The sequence below is a fragment of the Pyxicephalus adspersus genome, chromosome 1 (assembly GCF_032062135.1).
Source record: "Pyxicephalus adspersus chromosome 1, UCB_Pads_2.0, whole genome shotgun sequence".
NCBI lineage: Eukaryota > Metazoa > Chordata > Amphibia > Anura > Pyxicephalidae > Pyxicephalus > Pyxicephalus adspersus.
In genome coordinates, this window is record NC_092858.1 from 118934329 (window position 1) to 118955023 (window position 20695).

The 20695-nt window shown below is 34.5% G+C and overlaps 1 protein-coding gene across 4 annotated transcripts in view; it reads left to right on the plus strand.

The window, feature by feature from the left end:
* The window catches only part of CAMK1G (calcium/calmodulin dependent protein kinase IG), a 37543-nt gene that overhangs the window by 13065 nt on the left and 3783 nt on the right, over positions 1 to 20695 (plus strand). For all 4 annotated transcript variants that reach the window (XM_072425372.1, XM_072425362.1, XM_072425354.1 and 1 more), the window contains exons 2-12: positions 1276 to 1334; positions 4056 to 4173; positions 10068 to 10196; positions 10323 to 10397; positions 11411 to 11549; positions 12489 to 12612; positions 13596 to 13671; positions 14445 to 14557; positions 15097 to 15175; positions 16416 to 16503; positions 16905 to 18004. In XM_072425372.1, coding sequence (XP_072281473.1) covers positions 1298 to 1334; positions 4056 to 4173; positions 10068 to 10196; positions 10323 to 10397; positions 11411 to 11549; positions 12489 to 12612; positions 13596 to 13671; positions 14445 to 14557; positions 15097 to 15175; positions 16416 to 16503; positions 16905 to 18004 — 2078 coding nt within the window. In that variant the 5' untranslated portion in view covers positions 1276 to 1297. The remainder of the gene's footprint in view (positions 1 to 1275; positions 1335 to 4055; positions 4174 to 10067; positions 10197 to 10322; positions 10398 to 11410; positions 11550 to 12488; positions 12613 to 13595; positions 13672 to 14444; positions 14558 to 15096; positions 15176 to 16415; positions 16504 to 16904; positions 18005 to 20695) is intronic.

Consider the following 20695-nt stretch of genomic DNA (forward strand, 5'->3'; position numbering starts at 1 on the left):
CAGCGTTCTGGTAAATAAGGAGGCTTATTTTGTGTTTTGTTATACTGAAGCCTTGCTGTGATAAAGTTTTCTACTAATGAACACCCAACATTTCATCTCCCTAAAGTAAGGGGGTTTGAATGAAAACTGACTTATTGTGTGAACATATATTTTTGTTTAGATTTTTTTCTTGGTGTAGTGAAATACATTTTTGTCACAGCAGAGATATACCAAAACCCATTTGATACGTTTATGAAAATTGGCCCACTTATTACACAACTTTCTGACTTTAAAAAAGTAGCCAGTCAAGATCCTATTGTTTATTAGAATTGTTGTTCTGATTCAGGTCGATTGCAAAACTGACCCAAACATCCAACATTCAGTGGAGTTCTAATACAACCTAATAAACAGTTTGCTGAATGCTTAGTGTGTTCTTCAGGGTACACACGGCACACAAGGCTGCGTACAACTGTAAAATATTTGTCACTGTAAACAATCTTTTATGATCATTTCCGACAGGGAGTGACAGATGAACGAATGAGCACTGTACACACAGCACCCGTTCTGTTTTATAGAGAGGGGTAGAACAAGTGAGTGGCACTCTGCTGTGCTGTCCCCCTATGACTTGTATAGCAATCTTTCACAATTGGTTGTTTATACATCCATCCTGATAGATCCATGATTTGCGTTGGGCGACCACTGTACACATGCCAGATTCTCGTCCTACATGAGCACGACCATTTATCCCAGGCACTAATCATCTGACATGTATACATAGCCTAAAAAGTTTTATTAAATCAACCTTATGATGACTATGTGATCCATCAGCCCACACTCAAGTTAACAATCCAGATGATTAAGTGATACATACTGGGCCTGATTTACTACTTGCTCAATAGACAAAGTACATAATGATAAACTAGTGTATATTTAATAAAACACGCTCAAAAACCAATTTTTTATACATACTTGCTTGCATACATTAAAAGAATTTCAAACATTTTTAAAAAAGTGAACACTATAAGAATATGTGTTTAACAAAATAAAGATATGCTAGGGAATTTTGAAAAAATCAGGACCTTAATTGCATATGAAGGTTTAATAAAACTACTTCTACTTTATTTATCGTAAGTGAATGTTTACGTTGTCTCTACTCTGTTAGTAAATCAACCCCAATGATAAATGAAGCCACAAATGATTTGTTTTTTCTGCATATATGTTGTTATTATTTGCAACAAACCTGCAATATACATTTTGTGACTTAATATATATAAATGATATCTTTTTTTATTTTAGGTTGGCTCTTATTGCAGCTAATATGCCAAGTGCAAAGCTGACTGCATTTTCCCCCGTTGGTGAGTCAATTTTTTTTTTAAAAGCTAAAAACAGTTCTGCTACATTTTAATTTTAGGCACTATAAACCATGTAGAATAAGTAGTTAGTACAGCTGGGAATAAGTTTTGAAATCATGACCTCTTTGAAAATGACATTATAGGTATCATTTGCTCAGTGGCTTTACTGACAGCTTTTATTCATTCACTTTTTATATACACTTTAGTTACTAAACTATTTTTATTGCATATTTCATTATTCTACATGGCTTTTAGTCCTGCTCATTTTATAGTACACTATTTCAGTATTTTATGTTTTAATATATTTTATAGATTATTGTGAATTGTTTGCAACTGTTCGTACCTAGGTGGATCACAAGCTACCACATGCATGCAATTCTGATTGTATATAAATAGGCAGGTCCTTGTACCACCTATATTTACAAAGGTCTAAAAGAGATTGTGAAGTTTATAGTCAAATTAAAGTGAACCTTTTAATTTCTGTTTAAGTTTGCATAGGTACATTGCTGGATTATCACATTTCACAATTCACTCAGGAGAGTTGTTATCTTCTATCATGTGTACAGATGTTGTTAGAACCTTATTGATTGTGCACACAGCTATACATGGCCAGTAGTGGTTTGCCACTGATTGTTTATACCACCATAGGATCTTCCTGAACACTCATAGAGGACTTTTTTTTTGTGAACACAATTTTCTAACTTTTGTAGGTCACTTTACATGATGATATCAATCTGCTGTAGCTAGGTGTAAGCCAATAAAGAAACCCTTTCTAATGACACAACATTTACTGATTTGTCTTTTCTACATGTAAATGAGTCAGACACCTAATAATGTAGAAGAAACATATTTACTATGGAGTAAATCACAAAGTAAGAGTGTCCTCTCTGAGCTGATATTTTAGTCCATGATGTAGATAATAATTTTTTCTTCCTAAAGTTCCTCCTAATGATTGTATATAATAAACATGATATCTATTTTGGTGCTTCCAGTTAGGGATGAGCAAGCGAGAATATTAAGTTCGATCTCGCAGCAAATCGGAAGAATCTTGCAGAAAATGTAAGCAGGAACGGCCTTCTGATTCGCCGAGAGGTGAATCCCTCTGCAATCCCCGGGAACTAGAAGTTAAATAATCTCTAGTGCCCCAGGGATCGCACAACCTTCTCAATTAATGGAGCCGCAGCTGCAATCATTGAGAAGATACCCAGCACAGGAGAACCTCCTGACATTGTAATATAAGTATCTCTTACAATTGATACATTTGTATCTGTAAAAAATGTATCATTTGTAGAAGATACTTACCGTATTACAATGTCAGGAGGTTCTCCTTTGCTGGGCATCTTCTCAATGATTGCAGCTGTGGCTGCATTCATTGAGAAGAGTGTGCGATCCCCGGGGTACCCAGCAAAGGAGAACCTCCTGACATTGTAAGCTAGTGCCCCGGGGATCGTAGTGGAACTGCAAAGTTCATCTGCAGTTCAGTTCCCACAGTCACGTGACCGCGCGAACCTTGCTGTCACAGCTTGTGACTGCAGGCAATTCCTGGGGCACTAGAGGTTAATAAACCTCTAGTGCCCCAGGGATTGCAAACAGGGAGATTCCCAGGGCTGAATGCAGCTCTGGGAATCCTCTTGTTTTAATTTCCCCATCCGATGGTTTCACAAAATCAGTTTGCCAAAATTTTGCAGAACCATTGGAAGTTCGAGGAAATTTTCACAAGAATGCCAGAGGCATTCTCGCTCATCCCTACTTGGAGTTATTTCAGATGTGATTGCCCTAATCATGTCATCTCTGAGTAAACACAAAGATAGACTAGGCATTACTTGTGGGAATCATTTGCAGTTTTAAAGTGTCATTCTTGAATGATAAAAACAAACAGTCAATGTTTGATCAATCTTTCAGTCAAAATTGATTGAGGGAGGCCATAGATTTTAATACATTTTCATTTTATTAAATCTTTTAATAAATTGATTAGTTAATTAATAGAAAAATGATTAAAACATCACATAGTGTATGTCCAGCATAAAGTGTATTTATTTTGTTTGGTGTTAGTACCCAGGGTTGCCATCAGAGGGGGACAGGGGATGCTTCTGTACCAGGCCTTGATCAAAAGAGCTTGACTTTTGCAATGATGAAACATTAGGTCATGGGGGCGGTGTCCAAGGAAGTATACCTAGTATGGGGTCAAGTAAAAAGATTGCAAAACAGTGGCTGGCCTGCTTGTTGTGTACTTCAAAACACAAGCAACACCTATATGTCGTTTGAGTTTGCTGGGCCTTTTATAACCAATCCCTTCCACTGTAAGTTCTCATTTTGTGCATTGGAAACTACAGCAAGTCAGACAGGGTCCACCTCATTTCCCAGCTGGGGGATGTCCAGCATCATCTAACCCTTACCTCCCCAGTCTTACCATCACTGGCCTACCCAGTGGTTGGTGGAGCCAGTGATGGTAGGTGATCATGTGGAGTTCAGTTATTTAATCATGGGATCCCACCTTTATATTCATTAGTTTCATTGGAACATTCACACACACACACATATATATATATATATATATATATATATATATATATATAAATCCTCTTTAAGAAAATCATAAATACTATATACCTATTATATTACTTTATGTTATAAATATGCTAAGATGGGTTTGGCCATATTATTCTGTGTTAATGTGTGTGTGTTTTTTATGCTTAATACCTATTTTTTATCCTTCATTGACAGAATTTACCGTGTCCACTATAGATAAAATGGGTTGCAAGGAGGAGGAAGATGGCTGTATTTGGAAGAAGCAAACAAACAACATACGTGATACTTTTGTATTTATGGAAGTCCTAGGATCGTAAGTTTTTTTAACTTACTGGTATATTTCTCACAACGTGTATGTGAATGGGATCTACTTGGTACTTGGATACCACAGCAAGCTACACCTTTAAAATTGAGTCATTGTTGAATTTGAAATGTTCATAGTATTTCTTCTGGCCAAATCGGATTTCAACTTTTCCAACTTTAGAGCTCTCAGATCAATTTATTAGTTCTGGTAAAGTCATACACGTAAAATTAATACACGTTATATATTGTTGTTTCCTCCCTGTTGAGGAAGGCTGTAAAGCACCTGCAGACCACAGAAGACAAACATGATAATGTGCTTTAGCTATTATACCATGAGGTAATTTATTCTCAGCCGAGCACATGTCAGTATGATCTTGTGTTCATGTGGAATATCTTAAAACTAAACTAGGATCATTTGTATGTTTAGTTTGCACTACCTTGAATACATAGATACTAAAGCCTCAATGATAGCCTCATAGCATCTCTAAAGATTAACTTTGGTATCCTAGCAACCTATGAGTTTTTAACATTATGGGGAAGCTATTCTGTGCTTATTTCATGGCATAATAATATAAAGGAAAAACACATACTTGTAATCTACACCATGAGATTTGCAATAAAACTGTCAGAGTTATTACCTCTATTGTGAACCATTGTTTGTAGTTTGTACACAAAACAGTTTTATTATTTTCCATCTATATTTAGGTTAGTTGGAAATGAAAATAAATCTCCAGCTTATGTAGGTTGGATGGAATGTGGCTTTGTGTTTTTTATAGTCATGCATTTTAAACTGGTATATGTTTAAATTATTGTATATGAATGTTTTGTGTTATGTTTTGAGCCAGTAGGGGTACCCTAAGGCTATCCTTATCTGCAAAAAGAATTCGTTTACAGAACTTAGTAGCTCAAGTTAATATCTATCTACACCCACATGTAATAAAAACTTAGTACCAACTCAACATCACTTAAATGCCATAGCCTTCGTGTTACTGCTGACCATGTCCATGCCTTTAAAACTGCAGTGTACTCATCTTCTGAAAAACTGAAAAAGGAATGATTGCATGTTTCTAGTTACTTTTGTAAAAGTGTGTATTAAACATTTAAAATAGTTACTACTTTATTGATCTTTACACTTGCTCAGTAGAAAAGATTTGGGTACTTTTTTGGCCCACCTTACAATAGTCTGTCAGGTTATACTTTCTCATGCTCGTCAAGCCCTACTCTATGGAAGGCATTACATAACCATGTTCTACATGAATGGCAGCCAACAAGTCTTCAACTTTTGAAGACCATCAGTTCTGGATGTACACAAGGACTGGTAGCAGAATGAAGTGATTTCCATGTCTTTTCTCACTACTTTAAAATAAATAAATCCTCTTTTGGGGGATTTTTAATTAGGGCAAAATTAGTTCTCTTCTGTTAAAAAAAATCTCTACTGTGCCCTTATACTGCAGGGAAAGTGTATGACAGTTGACAGATAACTTGTCATTTTTGTATTGACAAAGCATAAACTAGGTATGCTCAAAATGATCAGTATGCTCCAAAAGTTTCCAGTTGTCTAGAAGATGATAACACATGGTTCTGGAGGAACACCAGGGAATTTTTAAAAGAATGTCTGAGAAACTGTTTTATAAATAGAGCCCTTTATGTTTAACATAAAGCTATCTAAACACAATAAACCATAATCCTTGACAAAGTGATAAAAAAAATTGTTTGTTGGAAATTAAATCTGAGGAATGATGTTAACTTGTTCATGAGGCTTTGGCTGGTCAATCTTACTTGCAAGGTCTCTTGCATAACACTTTCTTGTATAATTAGGTTTTCAGCTTTAGATTTGAATAAATTTAAGTACCTCACCACAAATTACCTTTAAATCCAGGGTTTAGAAAATGGTGCACTGAACATACTTATTGACTTACTCGAATCATTGGATAATGAATTTCAAGATCAAGGCTCTGGCAGCCCTACCCTTATTTCCAATCACATAACACAAGGAAGGTTGTTGGTGTTATATAATAATATCTTCACATTTTCTTTTTTCAATTTACTTTGAAAGCTCAAAATGAATGTTTAGGATTTGTTCATATTTAAGGGCTTAGATGTTTTCAGAAACATACCAAAGTCAGGAAATCTAAGGATTGTTGGATCCATATAGTGCTTGTTCTCTAAAAATATTATTAAGTGAATTTAAAACTGTGTGTGTATATACAATATATATATATATATATATATATATATATATATATACACACAGTTTTGCTGACAGACTTCAAGAGGTGTTTATGCTGCAGCTTAATGTCTTTTGAATTAAAAAGTCAGAGAGACCTCAGTAGTGTTGGGAACTTTTTGGTGATGTCATTATAATGAGAAATGTCGAATATGACAACCTAAGCTATAGGCAGCAATTACTAAAATGAAGTAATATTTTGATGCTTTTCTTTTTTTCTTCCATTTTGTATCATGTCAGTGAAGGAAAATAGCTTAACTTTTTTTTACTTGCATATAGTTTCCAAATACATAACTAGACTGGTATGTATGCAGACTGGTAATGGATGGGGTCCACAAGAACCCAGTTCATTCAAGCTTCATAGAATTGTTTCTACTACATTTAAGTTTCTGTTTACTTTTAATATTTTGTGAACTATACCTTTGTTTTCCTTACTTTTGTTGTCAGTATTAGAAAATCTTTTTAAAAATCTGGCTTAACTAATGCAGACACATAGCACTTACACATATGACAAATATTCTTTAAAAGCAAAAATTTTAATAATGTATGAACCAAGTTTACCATTTTGTCATTTTCTGGACACAGAAGTAGAACACATGATTTCCGCAATTATCTTATTTTTAAAATTATGTGAAACACTCTCTTTCTGCCATTGATTACATATAATATGCCTAAAGCATAAACAAGACAATCAGTGTCATAGAAAAGACCTGTATGTAAAGATTTAAATATACATATACATGGAACAATTGTAGTTCTCTTTGAATTCACAAAATACAAAGATTTTAAACTATACAATCACCTGTAAAATGTATTATGTTGTTCAGTAGTTTTGGTTTCAGCATCCTGATCTGACACAGCATAGGTTAAGACTTTCATGGGCTTAGAAAGGATTTATGGCTAATAATGGAAACAAGTAGTAGATGCAAACTGAATATCCCAGATTAACCAGTAGGGAAGGAGAAATGTCAGCTGCTTACACAATGATGAGAAGTTATTTATGTAATAGACACTGGGTAATATGGTAAAATGTATAAAAACAATTGGAAAGAATTAAGAGATTCACTGAGAGGTCATACCTGGTCTTCCTGAAAGGTCTTCCTGGAACAGGTCTATTAGATAGATGCACATGATAGTTGAAATCCACTTATGACTCCACTCATCAGATAGGAAACCAAAGTATTAAGAAGAATAAAACTCCTTAGCATGTCTATAGTTTTGGACTTGATAATAAAAACCTTCATGACCAAATGTCTTTTAGGTCTAAGGACCCAGATAAAGTTTTAGCAGTGTCAGTATGTGTCAGTTACCAATTATTACATAACAAAATTGTTTTCCTAAATCCCCCCTACAGGCAAAAATCAAAACATCTTCTGCTCATGGCACCCCTCTAGTCATGAGTTTTTTTTTTACCCTTACCCTTACCTAGGTCTGCATCTGACAATTTGTACTAATTTTTTTTTATGTATTTATTTTCACAATGCAATGCACTGTCATATGGTCTTTAGCGGTCATTGTGCCTGAAGCTGCATGGTTTGTTTATAAACAAATCCTATGTGTTCATCATAATTGGCTATCATGGTAACTAAATAGTCTAGATTTATTCTAATTGGTTGTTTATTAGTGGGAGAACAGCTCTGCCAGTTTGCACTTAAGGAGGATCTATACTCAAAACTCAAAAAAAAAACACCTTCAATCCTACAGGGCAGTCCGATCACTTTGGGGGTGTCCGGCATCAGGTCCCACGTCGTCTCAGCATCCGTCCTGGAGCCAGCGCTCCGGGCGCCGCCATCTTTGTCCTCTCTTCCAGGTTCTTCATCCTACGTCACCTGACCCAGGCGCGAGATCAGGTGATGTAGGATGGAAAAAAAAATTGCCAATCTCACTGCACATGCGTGAGATCAGCAAATTTTTATCTTTGAGCAAAAAGGCTCCTGCATTTCGGGCATGCGCAGAAGGAGCGCCCAAGAGCTATCCAGGATGCCTGACATAGGTATCGCCGGAGGTTTTGCGCTCCCATTGATTCTCGACTGCCTAGGCGGCTGAGAATTAGGGGATGGTGCTGCACCAAAAAAAAAAAACAGAGTTTTTACCTTACATAAAAGGGTTCTCTATGTGAAAATTCTGAGTTTAGGTACGCCTAAAGAACAGTCAAGAAGAATTTTTCAGCAAGTGCAATTTACACTCCGTTTTAAAGGTAGAAGTGCAAGATTTGTTATTTTGTTCCTTGCTGTACTAATCAGTCAATGATCCAGGCAAAAGCAGTAAAAAGTGGAGAATCATTGCATGTATGCATGTATGCACATTCCAGGTCAGTAAAAAAGTAGAAAGACAAAGATGCAACTTGCAAGTCAGCATTAGATGTATCCTCATTCCCCTTAACTTCTGCAAGATTTTGATTAAAATTATGATGTTTCCCAGACCATTTTTTGGTTTTAAGAACACTAATATATTATTTGATGACATTTTAGGGTAAAAAGATATCTAATTTTTCATGGCATATAATATATAGGCATATTCTTATTTATTTCATGTATCTCTGTAATATTGAGATGCATTTTAGTTTTTAATGCAATTGTGTCCTTCAGGCTTTTTAAGTTGTTTGCAGATATTTTCAGCCATCTATGAATGTGAAAAATGTAGGAGCATTTGACCATTTACATTGGTACATTGTACAATGAACTCTACAAATATACTGTATATTCAGTAACAAACACATACTGTATATTCCTGTCTCCTAATGCATGGAAGAATTCATTCTTGGCTAAAGATTTGTGCTTTGGAAAATTCATTCACTAAATGGAGAGGTAATTGCCAGTGTAGCATAGTGGTGTATTTGCCTGTCACATTTCACAGAATAAAGCTTGAATGACCCTCTATTATGATTCATTTGAAGGACACTGGAGGAGAGAAAATGTTATATAATATTGGTTTTGTACATCAGACCTGCGGTGCAATGTGCTACAAAGAAATGCTCCACATGTGTTCTTGTAGCTCCTAGGCTTTTCTTTATGTCACATACAGAAAAATGCTTTAATGGACAACTACATCTGAAGGTAAACTGAATTTAACTGCATTACCTAAAAAAAAGGCATGCATTGAAACACTGAAAATACTCCAATACAAGGGTCCCAAAACTTTTTGGTTGAGAGGCCAGTTCAGCAAGCCTTCCTGACCTCATTGGCCATTTTCTTGAAGATCAATAGGTATAGTCACCATACAGCTAATAGGTTGGCCAGGAATTCAATCTCACACTACCAGCCTTCAAGGTGCCAATATTTTTACATGACCAGTCTGTTTCCTCACATGGAGGCCAGGCAGTATTGAGAACAAGAAAATGCTGTGCCTGAAAAAAAGATAACTGAGTATTCAAACTATGTATATCTTCACTTTAATTTTTACTAAGCTGTGAAAAATCACTTTGCAGGATGAAAGTGAACAACCTCTCTATTTAATAAAATCAGCCCAACCACTTGTAATTTACCAAGTTGTAGGTTTCCCTTTCCTAAATAAGCCTTGCACAATTAATTTAGTCCTGATTTCAACATACCATCCTCCAATTACTTTTGCATCTAAACACTATGGGCTGGTGTGACCTGTTTTTCAGTATTTAAAAAAAAATGCTATGTATGATTCTTTTATAATAACAGTGCCATCTGTTTTTCTTTTCCTTGTAGTGGTGCCTTTTCTGAGGTTTTCCTAGTAAAAAACAGATCCACGGGACAACACCACGCTCTAAAATGTATAAAGAAAGTGAATAGTGCAAGAGACCGGAGCTTGGAGAATGAAATAGCAGTTCTAAAAAAGTAAGAATTTTTCATGTGATTTTCCATATTTATTATGAACAATTCTTTTTGTATGTCATCTATTTTTTTTTTTTTTTACTGAATCAAAGTCAAAGCAGAACTAATGTTTTGTCCTGTTCTCTTAAGGATTAAACATGAAAATATTGTGACACTTGAGGATATCTATGAGAGCACTTCACACTTCTACCTTGTCATGCAGCTGTAAGTAGCACAAAGCACTAGAATATTATTTCTCCTTATTATGTGTTACATACTGTACATGAAAACATTGACTAGATAATGAAACACTGCTATAAACCATATAGTAATGCATTATCTGAAAAATAAAATATAAATGTCCACCTATAGTATACATTTTTTGTTATATATCCACGTTTAATATTATCCTCAGAATCAGAAAAAATATATACAATGGTATTAAGCTGCAGCCCTTTTATTGGCAAATATTGGAACTGTTGACCTCAAAACTAGAAATTATTATTTTGAAAATAATACGCCCACTAATATTATTAAAACAAGACAATACCGTATCTAAAAAATGCTAAATTATAAGTATAGTGTTTTGGCATGTTACATTTATTATGTTTAGGACTATATATATATAGTTACAGTTTCAGACAGCAAAAGGAGCTCTAGTCTCCAATTCTGGACCAGATCCATTCCAGGTTTCCTGGTTCACCCAGATTCACTGATGAAAGTGTATCCTCTCCAGCCTTAAATAGCTTTAATGAATCGGGCCTCCATATTTGTTAATACAATTTAAATGATTAGTAAACATGATTTAATTTTACTTTTTAAACCATATATTCATTTGCTGTATTTAATATTTTATGTTCAACTTAAAAATGAAAATAAAACGCCCAGCTACAGTTTGGCATGTCTGTTCTGTTTTAATAACAACAAAAAATTTCTTAATAGAGGCCAAACCAGAATATTTTAAAAAATGGGAGATCCACTCTCCATAGAGTATAGGCAATGTATGCTATTTGTATAGAGTTTACAGCTTGTTATATCCCCATTAGGATACTCTTAACACTGTGAGAACACAGAAATCTTTGGCATATGGAGTTCTAAATTGAATTAAAAAAATGTAATGCCTGTATTTAAAGAATTCTTTATTGTTAGGTATTCAGTTTATAAAGGTGTACCTGTAGTTAGTAATAGTGTGTATCCGCAACATAACATCTGACAGCCTGGATGATTGTATGTGGTAGGGTATCTGGAGGAGAGCTCTTTGATCGTATATTGGAGCGCGGAGTTTACACTGAGAAAGATGCCAGCAATGTTATACGCCAGGTTCTGTCTGCTGTCAAATATCTTCATGACAATGGAATCGTCCATAGAGATTTAAAGGTAAACTTACTTTTTTTGCTCTAACAACCTACACAGTTATAAATTCATGGGATTTGTTGTAGTGTTGTAAGTAGTGACATCATTAAACAACATTTAGTTCAGGATAGTTAAGCGAGGTTGCTGTTCTGTTTACAGATCTAGAGGTCAAAGGCCCCTGTGCATTCCACCATCTTATTTTGATGCAGAGCCTATGCAACGCTTGTAATTCGTCCTGCATATGTCAATATTATGTTTTGATTTGGTTTTAGTTTTTGAAAAGAAAAGTCCAATAGTTATGTGACCCTGTTTAGTAAACTGTGCATCCCATTGTGTAATAATCAGCCTATTGCAGACCACTGGGGTTCAGATGGGTAAAAAAGTCACATGGAGGGTTTTTTCCAGTGGACAATACAAGAAACCATGTACTTCCTTTACTAAAAATGGAGCATGTGCAGACACAGTGACAATGCAATAGCCAGGGAGTAGGTTTGCATAGTTTTACTACTCATCAGCTATTAGGCTCACCAGTTATTTTAAAACTAAGAATCACTGGAGGCATGAGTACACCACAAATACTGCTATGGTATAGTTTTAAAGCTTTTGATTCTAAAAATATTTTTTGGCTTTATTGACAATAAGTATTTCAAACACTTTGTTTATCGCATTTGAATGTTTCTACAATTTTTTTTTTTTTAATGCTAGTCAGAGAACTTATAATGATGATATAAACATTAATGAATCAAACATTTGACATGGGCATAATTTCAAATATATAGAGCAAATAAATCACTCCAAATAACTCCCATTTGATTCTGTTTGTAAACACATGGTAACTGCTAATAGTCCTACATTCTACTAGCTTTGCAATGTTATAGAAAATAAATTAGTTGTCCTGTTCTCTAGCAATATTGTCATTGTTCACATCTGATGGTTTAGATTTTCTTATCATATCATCTACAGCCAGAAAACCTCCTCTACATCACCCCTGATGAAAACTCCAAAATTATGATAACAGATTTTGGTCTATCCAAAATGGAGGAAACTGGAATCATGTCGACAGCCTGTGGTACTCCAGGATATGTTGGTGAGTGGATGTAATCTTCTATGGGATAATAACTACAGAGTAAAATCATTTTTGACAAGTTTATATATAGGCATATTTTATTAGGTTAATATACTAAATCATCAGGTATTTGTCACCCAGCCAATTTTTAGGGGGCTTTATCATCAGACTATTTATTTTTTAAAAAACATAGGATTATAGGTGTACTTGGGTTGGGTCTTATTTATCTGTAAAAGTCTTCCTTGGGTATACATCAAAAAGCTCTAAGACCGCTGCTGGCTGCTGCCATCTTGGATGTGATGTCAGTGATTCCAAGCACTCACTCCATAGTATTCGCCTTCATTCCTCCTCTGCATAAAAGTTTATGTAGAGAGCCAAAGGGAAGATTAGAGGTGATTGGCTAGCACAGAAAGTAATGGATTCTTTCAGAAGAGAAAAGAGCTTGGTAGGAGCAATAGGACTGTGCTATAGAACTGATTTTTAGGGCAGTCATATTTTTGGAAAGTTCAATAGCGCATTGCAAGAGAAGGTAAAATATTTGGTTTCTGTGCTTTTTCTTTAACAGACCATGTGACTTTCTTTAAAGATTTCAAGTTTAATTCATTTTTAACACCAAAGGATGAGACCTCAATTCAACCAGATGGATACACCAATATAAATGTCATAAGCAGACATCAGCTTTTTATAACAATTATTTCTCTTGATACAACACATTCCATTGGCATCATTACTGTAGTTATAAATTACAGGAGCCTCTAATTTGCACTTAAATGCCTAAATGCTGAGCAGTTGATTTTTTTATTCAAATGTCAATATGTTTATTCTTGGAGCCCACTTGTTCTACCTTATTTATTCTATAAATAATTTTTACTCATATAGTATAATTAAACCCTTTCCAAAGAAATCAGCCTTGCATTCTGTTGTTCATAATAGGCTACATAACTGTGTTATTTCCCTATAAATATGTTTTCTCCTAAATTGCGTTATGATTCTATTTTTTCCAGCTCCTGAAGTCCTTGCACAAAAGCCATATAGTAAGGCAGTGGATTGCTGGTCTATTGGTGTTATAACATATATTTTGTAAGTACCATTTTAAAACATACATTTTGAAACATAATGTGTTGTGCTCAGATTTCTTTCCTTTTATACAATTTCAAAAGCAAATATGGAGTACTTACTCTTTTGCATTCTAATGAGAGATGAAGTTTGTGAAATACACTGACAGCTGGTCTAATTTGTTCAATAACTCAGCAATGCTTTGAAAGGCCAAAGTGTTAACCTTATTGTCGGAACAGAAAAACACTGCAGATTTATTGTATCACAAAAAAACATTAAAATGTTGGACCAACTGTTATTATTTGTAATGTGAAATTCCAGAAAAGTACCCATCGAAAATACATAAACATTTATTATTTTTCGTGTAAGCGATACATATTTTGCTGTCTTGCAAATAACATAGCTATGGCACTCTGCCAGGATAATGGGGTTGATTTACAAGAAAATTACTGTTCACTGACCTTAGTGAATATGGTGAAGCTAAGTTAAAACTACTTATATTTGTAATTTGTTTAGTGTACTCAATACAAAATAAAATCAGGACAATCACTTGCACCAGATTTGAAGTTTTTGAGAACTGAAGTCATCATAGCTTTACCCCATTCACTAAGATGCATAAAAAATTCACATAGCTTGAAAACAAAATAATTACCAAATAAAAACATTTTTATTCCTACCTTTCAGCAGTAGTGTGCTCCAATACTGTGCATGAGTTTTATGTTTGGAACCAGTGAATTATAAAAAGAACATGTATAAATCAATTAACTAATTAAGGTTCAACAAATTCTGCTTTCTAGGTTATGTGGCTACCCCCCTTTCTATGAAGAAACTGAATCTAAGCTCTTTGAAAAAATTAAGGACGGAAGTTATGAATTCGAATCACCATTTTGGGATGACATTTCTAAATCTGGTATGAAAGATTTATGTGCTCATATGTGTATGCTTGTATCTGTATCCCTTGCACTATTGCATTGGTTGATATGTAAAAAAAAAAAATAGTAGAAAATAGTAAAGGGAGCCACTTAAGGGAAAATGGTCATCTGTATAGATTTTCATTCATTTTGTAAATCATTTCTAATGAAAGGGAAACTTTGCGTCTAAAACACCATTTACTCTACAACAAACTTGTTTATGTTATTACACATAATTATTATCAGTAATAAAGGCCACTATATGAAATAGTAGCATTTGTTAAGCTTTTCTAGTTATGAAAACTAAAACAGAAATAACTAAGGGAAAGGTGCAAGTACAAATGTTTGCAATAGCAACAAGAAAATTAAAATTCATGATTTGCCCTAAAAATTCAATATTATGGATTGCTGTCAGGAAAAACTTCCCTTTTTATTATTTTTCTTTGTACTGTTGTGTTATTAGGCATAATTAAACAATTTACCTGCTTTATTCAATATTTTTAGTTGAACTTATTTTGATGTTTACTTTTCCTTTCAGCAAAAGATTTCATAGGTTGTCTCTTGGAGAAGGATCCCAAGAAACGCTATAATTGTGAGAATGCCCTTGAGCATCCATGGTAAGATTGTACGGCAGAACATAATAATGTTAGTTTGAAATGACTCTAACAACATGAACAGCTGTTAGCTGAAAGCACAGTGGCCTTTTACATTTCATTTCCACATACTTATCTTTAGTGACGTGCTACAAAAAAAAAAGGAAAACTTGTCAGGCCAAACATAAATCAGTTACTATAGCAATTTAGATCCATGTCAAAATTGCAATCATGCCTAAAGATTATGTTCATCTAATTATCTGGCGTCTGGTAAAAGATAGTAAAAGCTCTGAATAAATGATCTTGTAAACTGTTCCAGCAAAAAAGTTTTGGTTCACAGTGTGTGTTGAGAAAATAAATGCCATGTAAAATCTTACGACCATGCAAATCTCTGGTGTCTCTAAGTTGCAGATACCTACTGTAATTTACAATAGAAGAAGCAGAGTAGTATTTCTCAATCCTTTTAACTCAGGGGAATCATTGAAATAATGTTCAGGTCTTGGTGAATTCTTAAACCAAATTATGGGAAAAAAAGTTGTCCTAAATTTGTGGTTAGTGGAAAGAATACCCCTCTACAGTAGAGGCTAAAATCATACAATCTAAAATCATTACTAGAATCATGCTGCCAGCTCTACCAAGTGGCATTGGCTCCAGAACTATACAAACATCATCAATAGGAGGTCAGTCAACCACAGTTTGAGGTTCTGGATGAACCCTAAAGTTGCACAAAACCTAGTAGAGTATAATTAAGATAAAGGCCCTGATTTACTAAAGCTCTCTAAGCCTGGAGAGATTACACTTTGATCAGTGAAGCTGGGTGATCCCCAGGATGAAAACCTGGAATGGACTCTTTAAAATCATTTGCTATTTGCTAGCAAATGTTTTGAATCCTTGACCAGATCCAATCCAGGTTTGCTGGATCACCCAGCTTCACTGATCAAAGTGTATTCTCTCCAGCCATGGAGAGCTTTATTAAATCAGAGCCAGAGAATAGACGGTCAGAGAATAAGTATTTTTAGTTGTTTAAAATACCAGCAAAATAGCAGGCTCTATAAAAAATAAGACTGGTTTACCTTGCTTAATAAACCAATCTGTATCCTAAATCAAATGTATTCAGTCCGATATTTGTGTTACTTCTAAGCACAACAAAATATATGTATTTAGCTAAAATTAAGGCTATTTAGCTATTTTATTTTGTTTAGTTGGGATATTTTGTTTCTCTCTTTCTATAGGACTAAACAACGGATATTTTTTTCCTCTACAGGATTGCTGGTAACACTGCCCTCCATCGAGATATTTACCGTTCAGTAAGCATCCAGATTAAGAAGAACTTTGCCAAAAGCAAATGGAGAGTAAGTGGTTGGCAAATTTTTGTATACTATTGAATATGCTTCAATGTTTCTGTGTATGTACATAAATGCAAAAGATAAAAAAATGGATTTCTGTTTCATACAAAGTACAACTTCTTTTAAGTTACCAAGGACTATCTTTGCTATATCTGTTCTCATGCAAATAGGCAAAGCCCATTGTTTCCACTTTCTTTTTGGCAAAACCAAATGATACTTATTAAAATTAAATTACACTAATTATCTTAAACTTCATTATCTTAAAATGCAGTGGTATGCTCAAAAGAAGAAAATACTGCCCCTTTCTGAGTTTACCTAAAATACAATGAGTCTTATTTTAAGATGTAAAATATTGTGCATAATAGTATTATCAGTAATAGTCTATTATTTTTTTTATTTTTTTGCAGCAAGCATTCAATGCAGCAACCGTTGTTTATCACATGAAAAAAATGCATATGCATAACAGTACACTCAGCTCTGGATCCTCTGAGGTGAAGAATGGAGTACCCACTATCAAAGTGTGTGATGCTACAAGACCATCAACCCCAGTGAACAGCTCTTCTCAGGATGGGAGCCTTTGTGACAGGGATAAGATACTTCATGCAGCCAACAAACTGTGTGCTGAGAGAACAGAAGCAAAGATCCCTTGTGACCTCTGCCATGATGAGAACAATTCTAATACCAGTTCAGTAAATTTTCACCAGTCTCATTCTGAACAAAGCAAGAGGGTTAACGATAATTTATCTCACCATAAACTAACGCAAGACCAACTTCTTCCCAAGTCAAATCAAGAAGTGCAGAGTGACCCTCCAAAAAAAACACTAAAGAATGTAAAACAAAATAGTGCTACACAGACTAGCCCAGTGCGTAATTCACTTTCAGAAATGAATCAAGTCGGTTCCACAAAGGATGGACACTCTCAAACAAATGTTAAGACACAGGTCAGTCAAGCTACAAAGGTTACTGATCTGAGTAAACCAACACAAGCTGATTCACATTTAAAGGACACTCTGCAACAGAAATCTAAAAATATTTCCCAATCTCTTGACCTCCCATTGCCACCTTCTCAAAAATCTAAGGGACACAGCTTAGAAAAAACACCATCTACAAATACACCATGCAAAAAGCCTGCATTAACAATTACTGTAACAACTAACACCACTCAGAAACCCCCTCCCCAAGCCAGTCCAACTTCCCAGAAAACTCCTAATAAAAAAGCCAGCTCTCCCAAGCCTACTTCAAAAAAAGTCAGTGCTCAATCTTCTGTTCAGGAAAGCACAGCCAAGAAGAACAGCACTAAGAAGTCTAACTTGCATCATGATATCATGTGTGTGGAGATACCTCAGTGCAAGCCCTTTGACTTATCTAATGGAACTGCTAAGACTGATACATTTTCAGTTCCTACTAATTTATATGTACCTAATGGAAGCTCATGTGAAACATATGAGAAAGGAAAGCCAATCTCTTGTTCAGAACATGGTCTGATGAAGAAAAGTCACAAGAAACAGTAAGTTATACATCACTAATACAACTATACCGTGTCTGTAACACAGCTTAAATGCTACCTAGGCTAAATACAGCCAGCTCTACCAAAGAGTGTTAGCTGCAATACAAACGTTGAGAAGGACTATTGTTTCCCTAGGTTCCCAGATGCTTATAAGTTTGCATCTCCAATACTTTTTCTTAGATGCCATGATTATGTTTTTGGTTTCATTAACAGCAATGTATCTTACATATTTTAGCAGTGGTATTTATAAGACCATATAGTAAATCTAAAGCCCAAACATTTTTGACATATGTGTTATCTTTGTCCTATTGGAATTATTTCCTTTCACTTCCTTGTAGACTCAACAGAAAGTGATAGGATATATTTCTAATGTGAGGAAATAACCTCTTAGACACTTATCCAAATTTTGGATTTATCTTTACTTTTTATTTTCATTGTCATTGGTGATCAGGACAATTAGAAAGAGTGAATCCCCTAAATTGGGATACAAGGGAGCAATAAAAATTAACTAGAATTTTAACCTTTTATCACCCTACCAAAAAGAAAAAATGCATGCTTTAATGCATGTAGTACACAGACTAGTGGAAACCTAAAGGATAAGTCATCTTGGTAACTGTCTTAGAACAAGAAATGTCCTAGTGCGTAGGGGAAGTTAAAAATTACTTATATTTTATACACTACTAACAGGATAGTTAACTAAATACAACTATAAAAAAAAGTATAAACCTACACCTACTTTAGTTGCAGGTGGCAGTCAGTCTAAGGTGTGTGGTGTGGAATGTGGCTGTCAGTCCAAGCAAGTAGATCTATTTTTTTTAGTGGTAATGAGTGTGAGGGATGGTCAGCCTTACTGACACCCCATGTCAATTCATGTCAGGCTGTAAAAATATAAATATGGTTTATTGTCTCCTGAGCTATGAGGTATGGCTCTTCTAATATCATTCACCAGTTCCCCCCTACAGTTTTCATGCTGAATGTAGCCATGAATGTCCATAAGTGAAAAAAATAAAAGTAAAAATTAGGTGCTATGGGGCTTGGCGCTTCCCCCTCTAACTCTGATGAATTTGAAATGGGTACCAATATAGTATATAGTATAGTATAGTATATGGCAAACACTGTCTGCCATAATAGAACAAATTGTTTTATTTTGGAAAAGGTGGTTTACAGATATAAATATTTTACTAATATAAATTAAATAAATCTGTGTTCACTATGAATACCCAATTATGTGCTAGGGTAATTAAAACAGGAATTTTGCACCCACAATCTTGTTATGTTCACTCCAATCACCCATTCACTAAGCTTAGTGAACAGTCACATTGAAAGTAAACATGCTCTATTTTTTTAGTAAAACAGTTGCATTTCATGAAGTCCACTTATATTTTTTGAAATGTGGAAATTCTTTCACACAATTTTTGTTGACAAATATACCCAACAATAATTATTTAGTCCAGTAAAAAAATAGTAGTCAATATTGTGTTTGAAAAGATGTATTAGTCTATTTAAAAAAAGATGTATTAGTCTAAATTAAATTGCACTATTAAAACAAAGAGAGATACAATTTCCTATGGTTATGATTACACTATAATATGTCCATTAAAAAAATATTTTCTGTAGCAGGTAATTTGTACATAGCCATATAAGCCCATAACATTTTATGTGGAAGCATTCTGCCCACATAGAAGAAATTAGGATCACGTGAGTTTAAGTGATGATGGAAAACAAAGCACTTAGCAATAAGTCTCAAAATAAAACCACAGAAAAGCAGTTTATATATAGCCAAGAATACCAACCTAAGAGCCGTTCCATTGTAAGAGGCAGAACTGAAGGTGACTGCCTTTAATAATTTGCAACCACATCATCACGCTTTTACACTAACAGTGGGACATAGAAATTCTCTCTGTTATGAAAATGCTCTCTACACAAAAGCCTTTTGTTGAAAATGGCAGCAACATATTTTTGTAAAAATGTTCTTTATTCATGCACAGTTTCAGATATTTTCAATGAAAAACAAAGTCATGCCAACCTGATTGTTTGAGTGACCTAAGCATAGCATACTTTTTCATACATACTGAAGTTACTAACAAAATGAAAACTGACTAAAATATTTGTTGATTTATGTGATAAATCTTAAAGAAACAGATATACATTGAAACCCTGCTTATAACTGAAACATATATCCTAAATTGAGCTCTTATTGCCTTGAAGATAATAAATATATAAAGACAAATAAATATATACGACCTTCTGGTTACTGTACTTGGGTTCACCGTATTGGATTATTATTAATTTGAATAATTTACCTCTATGCCTTAGCACCCCTATATTACTATGTCATGTAAAAATACTATGGGACTACAAATCAGGCACATTATCTAAGAAAGCTAATACCACAATTTGAGATCCTAGGTAAATCCACAGAACGTTACAAGGACATAATATTTCTATCAGGGTTAACGGGTACTTTTTATGTACTTCCAAAAAAACTTAGTTTTTAACATATTAATACCACCCTAATCAAAGGACAGGTAAGCCGCAATATATTTCATTTTGTTCCCAGATTACGATATATTTGTTGGGTGTCCGATTCCAATACGAACCTATTCAGCAGTGAAAGAGATATAACACTGCCTCCTATTCTGATAGAAATCATACAAATTATTTCAGCCAAAACAAGCAAACCAAACACTG